Source organism: Dasypus novemcinctus, chromosome 2, assembly GCF_030445035.2.
Source record: "Dasypus novemcinctus isolate mDasNov1 chromosome 2, mDasNov1.1.hap2, whole genome shotgun sequence".
Classification (NCBI taxonomy): domain Eukaryota; kingdom Metazoa; phylum Chordata; class Mammalia; order Cingulata; family Dasypodidae; genus Dasypus; species Dasypus novemcinctus.
This window is the reverse complement of record NC_080674.1, coordinates 167728068-167742027: the sequence shown is the minus strand read 5'-3', so window position 1 is coordinate 167742027 and position 13960 is coordinate 167728068. Positions and strand designations below refer to the sequence as shown.

Sequence of the window (13960 nt, the reverse complement as noted above, 5' to 3'; positions counted from 1 at the left end):
TGTGGCTCAACTCACCCATGCGTGAACCAAACACTCAAAGCTGCAGAACTGCTGACAACTCAACAAGTGCTCTTCCGTGTCTTATGACAAAATTATTCAGTAGCCCTCATAGTATCACATAGCACCCACAGAAAGCACAAGATCTCTTTGGGTGGTTTTGTCTTAAATATCTGTGCTTTAATGTCTATTTATCTATGCTCATTTTAGTATAAAATGCTGTAACTTACCATTAAGTTCCATTTGCCTCTTAGGAGCTACAGTAATTTATTGCCTCACTTGCTTATCATAGAATACCCTGAGGGCCTTAGTGCCCAAAGTGAACCATATAGGTTTAGGCACCAGAAGCCTCTGGAGTTAAAACAACAGATTAGTAAATCCCAAATTTCATAGAGAAAGCGGAAGCTAGAATCAGCATTTTAAGAAAGCATTCCAAGTAGGACTTTTTTGCATTCTGAAGTCTATGAACCACAGCCCTATGAAGGTATGTGTATCCTGGCTTAAAAGACGCCTATCCCAAAATCAGATTCATCCGTTGCATTTTTATGAGAAAAATAAATGAAAAATTAGACCAAGGGAATGGATATCTTTATTTTTTTTCTCAGAGATCCAAGCAATTACCAAACATGAGCCGTATCTCCTATTCCTGTGGAGTCGGGAGTAAAGGAAGGAAAAAAATGTAACTGACAGATGGGGTGTCATTTAGTGAGGGATGAGGCCAGCCAATGCCCTTTCAAAAATACATTTTCTTCTTGACTGTAAATTCTGCAATGCAAAACCAGGCACTGGGATGTGGGCTATTAATTAGTTCTTAATAGAACCAAATGAGCTTTTTCCTCTAATATATGAGACAAGGACAAAAGGCAATGTGAGTTCTCTCACCACCTATGCCCACCACCTTCTCTCTTGTGAGGCCAACACCTTGGCAACATGCAAATACCACTGCTGCTGCCCCTCACCCTTCTCCTCTGGCCCAGCAGAGCTATAGGACTCCTAGGAAGGGCACTTGTTACCTATGGCATGCCAACCCTTTTGCTCTTAGATTCTGAAGTTATTGTTCTGTTTCTTCAGAGGCTACTTAGGAATCTTTTTCAGTTCAACAGGAAGTATCCACTGAGGTGACTTAAAACTGAAAAAAATATAGAGAGTATAGAGATACCACCAATTCTCTTAAAATTCATAGACTGAATGTTTCGCCCTCCTCGTACATTTATTTTCACACATTGTTTCCTTCTCTCATATACAAACATAATTCACTCTCTTCTCAGAATGAGATAAGTGGCTTTGGGAATTGAAATTATTCATGAATTCCAAAAAGAGAGATTATGTTTGTAAACTAAGTTTGTTTGCGAAGATGTCTTTATTAAATTAAGATTAGGGCTTTGATTCTACACCAGTAGGGTGTAACTCAGGTTAAGTTCCTGCACCCTTGGTGGGCTATATAAACAGACACTTGCTCAAGAAGACAAATGGAAGAAGATACAGAAGAAGAGAGAACTTGGTCATTTCGGTCCTACCATGTGACAGAAAGAAAGTTCAAACCCTAAAGCCCTGTGAAGAGAGACAAGCTCCATGCCAGCCTATAGCTGAGACCAGAAGAGGCTGGGCCCATGAAGCCTTAGGAGGAAGAAGGAAGGAGACCAGGCAGAGGTTGCCCACCATCTTGCTTCAATACATGGTGACAGACTTTGGTGAGGAAGTAACCTTGAGTTGGACTCTTCAGGGCCTTGTCACTGTAAGCTTCTACCCTAAATAAATACCCTTCATAAAAGCCAACAGATTTCTGGTACTTTCCACCAGCACCCCTTTGGCTGACTAATACAGGAATGGTGCCCATGGCAAGATGATCGATCATGCTAATAATACAATTCCACAAAATCAATTCAGTGGAACGTGTACACAAGGACATCCAAACACTACTCGTTTTTTCAGCCAGATTTGCCAGCTTGAAATTGGTACAAAGCCCTGAGTTTTCCCTGGAATTCCTGAACTCAGTGGCATCATGCAGGCATTAGCACATACTGACTTTCAGGTCTGCCAAAGATGAATGCAAAGTGGATAGGTGGGAAAGGTGAGATATTCAAGGACCAAATACCATAGTTAAGGAAAGGAAGGCCAGAGTAAATTTGGGCTCATCTTTTATCACTGGAGAAAAGAGCTGACAGGCTTTAAATTATTTATGCCACAATCTAAAAATGATTCATTTCTACAAGGAATAGTTCTTGCTTTATAAAAATAGTCCCATGATTTTTAAAAAATGCACCTCCACTGAAGAAACCATGTTCCAACACTACAAAAAAAAACACCCCTCTCATCCCTCACTTCTTTCCTTGTTCCCCTCCCAAAGTGAGTCACAGCCTCCCAGCACACTGTCCTAGGTGGAGGAGATGCTAGGTCCACCAAAGGCAAGGAGGTTGCCTACAAGTTAAACACACCAGGAAATAAAAGCAGAGGGTCAGCTGTCTTCACCAAGGATCTCTAGATGGTCCTTCCAGAAAGCATCCCCGATGATATCACAGTGTGAAGGCACTGGCTTGGTCCTGGTCCGGGCCACTGTCATCTTTTTTCCTTCCATTTCTGCTGGCAGTTTAACCGCTTTGGTTGTGACTTCATCCACCTATAGGTAAAAGTTGAAATACTGACATGGTTATTTGGAGAATGAGTTTGGGAAAAAAGGGAGAGATATGTAGGAAGCTCACTCTTACTTTATATACTTCTGTCATATATATATATCATCAACACACATGAATTTCTTTACAATTAAAAATGCTTTTAGTGAGTTATTGTATGATTCCACTTATATGCAATAACTAGCATATTACAAATGCATAGAGAGAGAAAGCAGAGTACAGGTTACCAGGGCCAGGGGGTGGCAGGGAATGAGGAGTTAATACATTACAGATAGAGAATTTCTGTTTGGGGTGTTGAAAAAGTTCTGTTAATGGCTGGTGGTGAGGATAGCAGAGCATTGTGATTTGGATTAATCCCACTGAATGGTATGCTTGGGAATGGTTGAGATGGGAAAGTTTATGTTATATACAGTTTCCACAATTTTTTTAATGAGCAACTTAAGAGACAGTGACAATTAAATACAATATAAGATCCTGGACTGAATAATGGAGAAGAAAAGGCACAAAAGAACTTTAGTGGGACATATAAAAAAAATTAGAAGGTAGACTGAAAATTTCTATATCAATGTTAAAGTTCTTTACCTCAACAACTGTACTTAAGGTGATTAAATAAGTGAATAACTTTGTTCTTTTTTTTTTTTTAAGATTTATTTATTTATTTAATTTCCCCCCCTCCCCCGGTTGTCTGTTCTCTGTGTCTATTTGCTTTGTCTTGTTTCTTTGTCCACTTCTGTTGTCAGCGGCACGGGAAGTGTGGGTGGCGCCATTCCTGGGCAGGCTGCACTTTCTTTCGCGCTGGGTGGCTCTCCTTACAGGGTGCACTCCTTGCGCGTGGGGCTCCCCTAACGCGGGGGACACCCTTGCATGGCAAGGCACTCCTTGCGCGCATCAGCACTGCGCATGGGCCAGCTCCACACGGGTCAAGGAGGCCTGGGGTTTGAACCGCGGACCTCCCATGTGGTAGACGGATGCCCTAACCACTGGGCCAAGTTCGTTTCCCAACTTTGTTCTTAAGAAATATAATATGGAAGGACCATATATTCAAGGAGCATGATGTATGCAACCTACTCTTAAAAGTTTAGAATACTAATCGATAGGGAGACAGATAGATGGATTAATATACAGATGGAGAAATAGAATGATATAGAAAATTTGGCAAAATGTTAAAATTTGTGGAGTATCTGAGGGGGGTGAGTATGTTAGAATTCTCTATATGTGCTTTTTATTATTTTTGCAAGTGTCCTGTAAGTTTGAAATTACTTCAAAATAAAAGGTTAATTTTTTTTTTTAAATAAAAGATTGTCAAGAAAAAAAACTTTTATAAAAGGTTAAGTTGCTATATTCTGATGGAGCTCTTAGGAATAAAAAAGGGAATATGTTAATTCAAATTAGCAATAACTATAGAATTAAAGGTATTTCTTCTCTCCCACCTGCATTAAGAAGTTATCCAAGTCTGTAACAAAGAAGAAATGTGTTTTGAAGATAATAAAAGAATTGAAGTTGCCAGTGGAATGACTAGCTATTAAGGTACCTCTTAATACCTGAAAACATACATTTTGGAAAAAACTATTTGACACAGAAGAAAATTAACTTAGAGAAACAATTATGCCCAAGAGCTGCTACAGAGAGAAAATACTGGTGGATTTAAGGCTTTAGGTAACCGTACAGACTTCTTACAGAACACTAAAGTAAGTATGACTGTTAGAACATTAAGGATCTCATGAACCTTCTGAAAGTGACAAAACCCTCCTATAGAACAGCAACTCCTGGCGCCTCAGTCAGATGTAAATTCCTGGGATGAATGGATCATTTAATGGTATTATCCAGTATGAGAGAGTTTTGAAAATATTCTGTGAATGCAAAAATTCTATCTGCATAGTATGCTTTAAAAAGTGTCTTATTATGGTGACGGCTTATGACACAGGTAGAATAAGTGGGCCAATTCTAAAATTCTGTGATTCTACTTACAGAAGGGGAGATCCCAGATCCCTAACTTTATTCTGTCTAGCAAAATAAACCTCAAAAAAAATAATCTAAAGTATCTGCTTTCAGAAAGGATCCAGTTCCCACTGGCATCTGGAGTCACATCAGTACAGAGATAGCAGGCAGGATAAAGTGGGGGATGGCATGGGCACACTTCTTTCCTGACCTCCAGTTTTCTTAGAATATAACAGCATTACCTTCTGCCATATCAGCACAGTCCCTTTCCTATATATCGGGGGCTCATTATTGTAGTTGATGTTGAATTCAGAAAACAAAATCTCATTCTTGTCTGCTGCAAGAGTTCCCTGAGGAAATGAAAACAGGTATAAGAAACTTTGGATGCCATCCCGCACACCTCACCCTACCTATCTGTTCCAACCTCTGTCTAAATTTCCATGAACAAACAAGAAGTGGAAGGCATTTTATTGAACATCTTGAGTACTAATGAACTTTCTTTTTTTACTCTTTTTTAAGGAGATACTGAGGATTGAACCCGGAATCTTGAACACAGGAAGCAGGTGCTCAGCAATTAAGCTATACCCGCTCCCTTGAATTTTCATTTTAGCAGCAGTTCAAATCTTATTTAGATGTCTTAATATGTAAAATTCTTTCTACAGCAAAAATGAGCTCCACAAGTCAAGACTGTGATGGGGTGGGAAGAACTAATAGTAACTGAACACCTATTATATACTATGTACTTTGTGTATATGTGTATGTGTGTATGTATTTCCCTCCCCCACCCCCACCCCCATTCCCCTGCCCAAAGGCTTTTGCTCCAATTATTGAGATGATCACGTGGCTTTTTTTCTTTAGTTGGCTGATATGATGAATTACCTTGATGGGTACTTTTAAAATTTTATTCTGGTAACCTATATATAACATAAAATCTTCCATTTTTAATTGCACAGTTTTAAGTGTACAATTCAATGGCATTAATTACATTTACAGTGTTATGTGCTACCACCACCATCACCAAAACTTTTCAAAACTATTTTATTTGATTCACATAACCACCTCCATTTTAGAATTTTAGAGATGAGAAGTGAATCTTAGGAAGATTATATAAATTGCCTAAGTTTGTTCTTACTCTTCTAAGGAGAAAAATCAAAATCTGAACTTGCCTCTTCCAAAGCCTGGATGTAACAACCAGTATTCCTATTATTGCTATATATAAATCTTCATCATTAGTATTGTTAATGCAACCATTTACTGAGTAATTATAATGTACTAGGCATTGCATTAAGAGCTGTTACAGGGAAGCAGATGTGGCTCAAGCGACTGAGCTCCCACCTACCAAACAGGAGGTCCCGAGTTTGGTTCCCAGTGCCTCCTGGAGAAGATGTGCAAGACAGCAAGCTGGTGTGATGAGTTGGCACAGCAAGCTGATGCAACAAGATGACACAACAAGGAGATGCAAAGAGGAAACACAATGAGACACTCAAAAAGCAGGGAGTGGAGGTGGCTCAAGAGATTGAGCACCTCTCTCCCATGTGGGAGGTCCCAGGTTCAATTCCCAGTGCCTCCTATAAAGAAGACAATCAGACACAGAGAGCACACAGCGAATGAACACAGAGAGCAGACAGCAAGTACAAACAATGAGGGGGGTGAAATAAATAAATCTTTAAAAAAAGCAAGAGCTGTTACAACAAATGATCTCATTTCAGAGTTAATGTCATCCAAAGTAGCACTGTTATCTAATAATAAAAGCTGGGATTTATTAAGTACTTACAATGTGCTTCACGCTATCCTAAGTGCTTACATGCATTATGCCACTAATTCTCACCATAAACCTATAAATTAACTGAGGCAGAAAGATATAATTTTACCTATAAAGTCACTGATGCAGAAAAGATAAAGAGGGGAACCGATATGGCTCAAGCAGTTGCACAACTGCTTTCCACATGGGAGTTACTGGGTTTGATCCCCAGTGCCTCCTAAAAACAAGCAAACAAATGAAAAAACCAACTCAGAGGGACCCGATGTGGTTGAGCACTGGCTTCCCACATACAAGGTCCCAGGTTCAATCCCTGGCCCCGGTACTTTAAAAAAAAAAATTATACAGGAGAATGATGTAAGTAGGGTTATTTGACACCAGAGCCTGCACAGTTACCAATACACAAGGTTATAAACTCAGAAAATTATGGGTGCCAAGCAGGTAATGGCAATGAGTGAAAAGGTGTGGTGGGACCTGGCACAAAACATAAAGCACATGCCCTGAGCCAATATGCAGCTCCAGCCAGGTGTCACCATGTGACAGTGCAGAGCCAGCGGCATTAATTCCACTTTCCAGCTAAGCAAACTGAGGTTCAGAGAGAAGCAGAAACTCATCCAGGGTAAGAGAGCAAGAAAGCAGCAGAACTGCTACTATTATGATTTTATATCCTTTCAAAGCAAAATTATCAAGAAAGCAAAAAGAGAATGCTAAATATTATGGGAGGGCTCCCAGAAAACTGTCCCCATATAAGTATTAATGTAGTAAGATCTTTATACCTGTAATCTCTCTTGGGCTTGTACTGGTGTTAGTCCAGATTGCTGTACAAGTGCCCAGAAAACTGTATTATAAAGATTATTAATATGACCTGTGGGGAGAGCAAAGTAGTACTGTTTATATACATGTATCTTCTGATGTTCGTACTTCAAACAATACCAGAGCCCTGCCTCTCTCCTCTTTAAAGAAAAGAAATCCCAGAGACATTTTGTGATTTGCCAAAAGCCGTGCATAAGGAACAGGAGATGCAAAGGTCAGGGAGAAAAAAACTTTTTTCCTCCCAATAGCTTTACATAAATTTGTTAATTTATGCATTAAGCTTAGGGATACTTTCAAAGTGATTTGATTTATATTATTCCAATCTCTCCTCCAGTTTTTCTGGCAAAACCAAAATACACCAAATGAGTAAAAGTCTCACAAATATTTCATCACCATCATCATGTAAGGCAGGGGTCAACAACTCAAATACCCACTGAGGCCAGCAAGAACATAAATGTGTGACCCCAGGGGAACAAGAGAGAATGGCAGAGTGTGGCACACTGGCTGGTAGGTGTATAAAGACAGAGCACAGGCTCCATCAAATACTAAGTGGGAACACAGGCCAAGCATAACCAAAAATTATGGTTTTTCAGTAAAAGCTAGAAATAGTGATTTTTTAACACTATTTTCAATTAGTTAAAATTTTTTCTCTTTATTAATTTTTAAAAATGTTACATTCAAAAACAAGAGGTGCCCATATACCCCCACCCCTTCACCCCAATCCTCCCACATCAACAACCTCTTTAATCATCGTGGCACATTCCCTGCATTTGGTGAATACATTTTGGAGCACTGCTGCACCACATGGATAGTGGTTTACACTGTATTTTACACTCCCCCAGTCCACCCAGTGGGCCATGGCAGGACATACAATGTCCATCATCTGTCCCTGCAGCACCACCCAGGACAACTCTAAGTCCTGAAAATGCTCCCACATCATATCTCTTCTTCCCTCTCCCTACCCTCAGCAGCTACGGTGTCCACTTTCTCCACATCACTGCAACAATTTCTTCCATTACTAATCACAGTAGTTTCACAGTAGAATATCAGTAAGTCCACCCTAATCCATACTCTATTCTTCCATCCTGTGGACCCTGGGATGGTTATATCCACTCCACAAATTTTTTTAAAAACACGGCATCTCCATACAAAATATACATGTGACCATACGTGTGACAGACCACCACCTCCATTAAATGGAACTGGTGGTTTAACTACATTTGTTTTACTTGGTGCTACTTACAATCTGCTTGCCGCCAGCTGAGGTAGTCCTTTAAGGTCTGGTTGCTAGGATACACCACTACTCTTCCATCAAAGCCAGGTGGATACAGAAGGGGCTGGTCCTTAAAGAATTCCCGCCAGTAAAACACATAGCTGGAGGCGAACTGGGAGGTCACGTGAGTCATGAATTTACTTGTAAGTATAAAGAAGAAACATTAGGTGGAGCAAGAAAAGAGAAAATACAAGATATTAATTCCACACCATGACAGGGTCTGTGGTACAACAGAGAGATTACACAAACTGCTCAGCAAGCCAAGAGATAAAATGAGTTTGGCTAAAAACAAAAAACTCCAAAAAAACCCCCCCCTTTTGATATTTCAGTTTCATATTTTAAATGTAGCCTTTCTTCTACTTCCAATTCTGTAAGTAATTTACAAATCTTTCTCTGCAGGGTATGATGTGAATTCATGGTTGAAGAGAGTTTGTTTTTTCTTTTTTTAGTTTTGGAGGGTAGGAAACCATTGTTTTAAAAACATACCCATTCATTATGACTTGTTTCCTGTGAGATTTCAAAATATTGTCAAATCAAATATATCCAATTTGTCTATTTTGTACTGAGATCCTCCTCAATTAAAAATTTAAACAATATTGCAAAGCATATAGAGACTCTCACTGGCTAAAGCCAACTATGAATCATTACTGTTACAGATATCAGATGGAATTACTACAATCTAAACAGGAAATATACAGTGCAGGTATTAGATTGGTGCAAAAGTAATGGTGATTTTGAATTGTTGAAATTTGCCACTTGATATTGGTACACATTCTGAAATAAATGTGGTTATGTTATACATCATTTTAATGTGCATTTCTTGCTTTATGTTTTTTCCTAATGACTTATTACTTGTTGTTTATTTTATATTTATTTTAGACTATGGATATGATGTTAGACAAAAAGTAAGTTTGAGCAATTTTCTTATTTGAGTTCAATATGGGTCATAAAGCAGCAGAGGCCATTTGCAACATCACCAGCACGTTTCGTTAGCAGGAACTGCTAATGAATGTATGGTGCAGTGGCAGTTCAACAAGTTTTGCAAAGGAGATAAGAGCCTTGAAGATGAGGAGCATAGTGGCTGGCCATCGGAAACTGACAATGACCAGCTGAGAGCAACCATCGAAGCTGGTCCTCTTACAACTACATGAGAAGTGGCCGAAGAACTCAAATGTTGCTCATTCTACAGTCGTTCAGCATTTGAAGCAAATTGGAAAGGTGAAAAAACTTGGTAAGTGGGTGCCTCATAAGTTAACTGAAAATCAAAAAAATCATCATTTTAAAATTTGTCATCTTCTCTTCTTCTATGCAACAACGAACCATTTCTCAATCAGATTGTGACATGCGATGAAAAGTGGATTTTATACGACAACTGGCAACCAGCTCAGCGATTGGACCGAGAAGCTCCAAAGCACTTCCCAAAGCCAAACTTGCATCTCAAAAAAGTCATGGTCACTATTTGGTGGTCTGCTGCCAGTCTGATCCACTACAACTTCCTGAATCCCAAGCAAAACCATTATATCTGAGAAGTATGCTTAGAAAATTGATTAGATGCACCAAAAACTGCAATGCCTACAGCCAACATTGGTCAACAGAAAGGGCCTAATTCTTCTCTACTACAAGGCCCGACCGCACATTGCACAACCAATGCTTCACAAGTTGAATTGGGCTACAAAGTCTTGCCTATTCCACCATATTCTCCTGACCTCTTGCCAACCGACTACCACTTCTTCAAGCATCTCAACAACTTTTTGCAGGAAAAACGCTTCCACAACCAGCAGGATGCAGAAAATGCTTTCCAAGAGTTGGTCAAATCCCGAAGCACGGATTTTTATGCTACAGAATAAACAAACTTATTTCTCGGTGGCAAAAATGTGTTGAATGTAATGGTTCCTATTTTGATTAATAAAGATATGTTTGGGGACAGCGGACTTGGCCCAGTGGATAGGGCGTCCGTCTACCACATGGGAGGTCCGCGGTTCAAATCCTGGGCCTCCTTGACCCGTGTGGAGCTGGCCCACGCGCAGTGCTACTGCGCGCAAGGAGTGCCGTGCCATGCAGGGGTGTCCCCCGCGTAGGGGAGCCCCACGCGCAAGGAGTACACCCCGTAAGGAGAGCCACCCAGCGCGAAAGAAAGTGCAGCCTGCCCAGGAATGGTGCCGCACACGTGGAGAGGTGACACAACAAGATGATGCAACAAAAAGAAACACAGATTCCCATGCCGCTGACAACAACAGAAGCGGACAAAGAAGACACAGCAAATAGACACAGAGAACAGACAACTGGGGCGGGGGGGGGGGGTGAAGGGGAGAGAAATAATAAAATAAAAATCTTAAAAAAAAAGGTATGTTTGAGTCTAGTTATGATTTAAAATTCTCAGTCCAAAACTGCAATTCCTTTTGCACCAACCTAAATATAAGTACTGCATCCACCATTTGTAGTCTCTAAATCTGCAATTAAGATTGGCAGAAAACCAGATACCAGTAGGAAATATTCTGAAGATTGGACTAGGTCATGGAGAGAATTACCTAGCTCTTCTTTTAAACCAGTTGCTTTTTCGCCTGAACACAAAGCTGTACTCATCACTCTGTCCATATGCAATCACAATATCCTCCAGTTCTTCCATTACAGTCTGGGCACATTTGTTCATCAGGTGGAGGGCACGACTGTCATTAGGTTTTGCAAAATTGTGCTTCTCAGCAAACCTTCATAGAAGAGAGAGAAGGGGAAAAGGGAATGGATGGAAGAAATCTTATTATTGCTAATGATCACAGAGGCTGTTCAAAGAGTAAGATACTATAATAGTGCTGTGAACCCAAACACTCCACTAGCCACAATCCCATTCATTTCCTTAAGAACTCTTTTAATTTGCACCGATCAACTGAGAAAAAGGGACAAAATGGCTAAACCTCAATTCCCTTTTCTGTGAAACCAGGGATAAGGAGCATTTGCCACATAGGGTTGTCCCGAAGATTTGGGGAAAGTAACAAATGTAATTGTGCCTGTCTCCTAGTAAGTGCTCAGTAAGTGCTAGTTACAATAATCATTAACATATTGCCTTGTATTAAATTCCCATCTTTCTACTAAAATCCTTTCTTTTTTTATCTTTTTTCCTCCAGATCAGTCCAAGTTGCCTATTACTAAAATAATGGAATAACCATATACTATAAAGTGCTACCCGTTGCAAGGACTCAACAGGCCTCTGAAGAGTCAGCATTCAAAGATAGGTGACAGAATAGCTGGGCAATTGGCAAGAAAGCTGAAGTATGAGCCCGCAATTGACGTTTTTCACCAGGTCCCAGCTAACAGGTCTCTGCCCAGGGTAGCACAGGCACCCCAGGTCCGGTCCTCACTAGAGGAAGACCGGTCCCATTTAACTACACTGGCAGCTCACACCCAGGTATGGTCACCGCCAGCACGTACGGTAACGCTCAATGCCGCATGCTCATTGGCTGTTGCGTTACCCTGGTAACGGTGACCCCCGTGCCGCAACAACCAGTGGTAGGTTCCCCGGAAGCGCTAAAGCGCCTTGCGTCCCCGAACGGAGCTTCCTCACCGATGGAAATTCCTCCCATCCAGCCGCACTACCACCCAGCAGTGGGGCAGGCAAGTGTCGTCAGCCTCAAAGTCCCGCACGTACTCGAACTTGCTTTTTGCCATGGTCGCCCCCAAACTCAGGCTCCGTCTTAGAGTGACAGAAGCAGCGGCCAAGCAATCGCAAACCTTGGTACGGCAGACTACCCACATTCTCCTCAGCGGAAGGAAACAGTCTAGAGTGTCCCGCCCCGGAAGTTCCTCTGTCTTCTGGTGGCCGCTCTAGTCTTGGTGGAAGGCTGCATCTCTCTTGTCTCGGCTTGCTTTCATTTTAGTTTGTTTTGTTTTTCCTTTTACATTTTTATCGTGATAACATATATACAGTTCCTTGCATTCACAATCCAGCGGGAATGAGGAGGGAAATTTCTTTTTTTTTCCCTCTCACTACCCATACTTGCTCGCTTTTTTCCTCCCAAGGAAAATCATCCGTGAAATTAAAAAAAAAAAAATCCTTTCTGGCCAACTTTGTAAATTTTGTTGTGACTTTTTTTTCTAAATAGCATTTATTAATACGTCATAGAAAATGTGGAGTATAGTGAAAGGTTTAAACAAGTAAATTAACACTTAATACCTACCTCTCCACTCCCCCCCTCCCACACACACACAAGGATTGTGGGTGGGTCTCTCCACTTTCTTTCCCCTGTGTACGGTGTACGTGTATTTACTCGGGGAACGCGCAAAATTGGAATCGTAAACCTATGCAATTTTTATGTTTTTGCGTTTAGCCTGAGTCCCAACGTTATTAAATATTCAGAGAGTGGTTTTTAAGAGAAAATTTGGCTCAATATTCAAATATCTGGATGTAATAAATTCATTTATTTATTTCAACTTTTTCACTATTAAAACTCAAAGACCCAATGTCTGACTTCATTTTGCTGGTAGATAATAGTAATGCTAAAACCTAATATTTGTGTGACACTTTATGACAGTTACCATTACATCGCTAAAGCAAAATGGCCAAGTAAAGATTATAGAGCAGGGATGTATTGTCCTCTTACAGGGGAGGGGGAAGTGAATAATCTTGAACAATGTAGTCTACTGCAACTATCAATTGATTTAAGGAATTATTGTCAAGTTTACAGGCAGGGTAATGGTAAGTTTGTTATGCAGGAGAATAACTTGAGTCTTAGGAACTGCATGAAGTATGAAGGGTTGAGATGGTAAGGTAAAAAAAAATTGATAAGTAAAGCAAAAGTGACAAAAAAGCTAACAATTATTGAATCTAGTAGTGCTTATCTAGGTTTTCATTATGTTATTTTTCACCTTTTCTACAGATTTGAAACTGTTCATAATACAAATTTGAAAATATGTATTATAATAAATTCTTATGTGTGATGAACTGTCTAAGCACTTTCCATGGCTTCTCTCATTTACTTCTCACAACAACCTTATGATCGGCACTATTATTATCTACATTTTACAGGTATGGAAATTGAGTGGCGAGAGGTTAAGTGCTTGCCTAATTTGGTGGAGCAGGGATTCAAATCCTGACATTTTAACTCCAGAGCTTGTGCTCAAAACCATTAAGCAGTACCACCTCCACACCTCTCTGTTTTTATTCACCATCACACCAGTCGTTTTTGTCTGTGTCAGTCATTTAGTACTCCCTGAATCCTAAATTATAGAGGTACATGGCTCATGCAATCCTTTCATTCCCAAACAGAATTTATTCATATATAGCTGTTGTGAATTTTACCATATCTTTGTACTATATTAATTTAATAATATTTTTCTTCATATCTCCATTTTTTAAGTCCTTTTACTGAAAAGTAACATATATATAGAAAAGTTCACATAGCATGCTGTTACCACCACCCAGTCAAGAAAGAAGACATTGCCAACTCCCAGAAGCCCACCTCAATTATTACTCCTCCCTCCTTTCCAAAGGTAATGACCTTCTTAACACCTGTAATTCAGTTTTGCTCATTTTTGAGCTTTATATAAATAGAATCTTAC

General features: G+C 40.1%; 1 protein-coding gene across 3 annotated transcripts; it reads right to left on the bottom strand.

Moving 5' to 3' along the window:
- Positions 1–568: 568 nt before the first annotated feature.
- THG1L (tRNA-histidine guanylyltransferase 1 like) lies at positions 569–12180 on the bottom strand. 3 transcript variants are annotated; one of them, XM_058281464.1, is made up of 6 exons: positions 11967–12180; positions 10939–11115; positions 8381–8550; positions 7101–7189; positions 4808–4915; positions 569–2614 (listed from the first exon to the last, which is right to left on the bottom strand). In XM_058281464.1, the coding sequence occupies exons 1-6, from the start codon at positions 12155–12157 to the stop codon at positions 2453–2455; spliced, it is 897 nt and encodes a 298-aa protein (XP_058137447.1). In that variant the 5' UTR covers positions 12158–12180; the 3' UTR covers positions 569–2452. The 3 variants fall into 3 exon arrangements, with proteins under 3 accessions (XP_058137447.1, XP_058137450.1, XP_058137456.1); XM_058281467.1 differs by having other exon boundaries at positions 12051–12180; XM_058281473.1 differs by lacking the exon at positions 4808–4915.
- Between the last annotated feature and the right edge of the window lie 1780 nt (positions 12181–13960).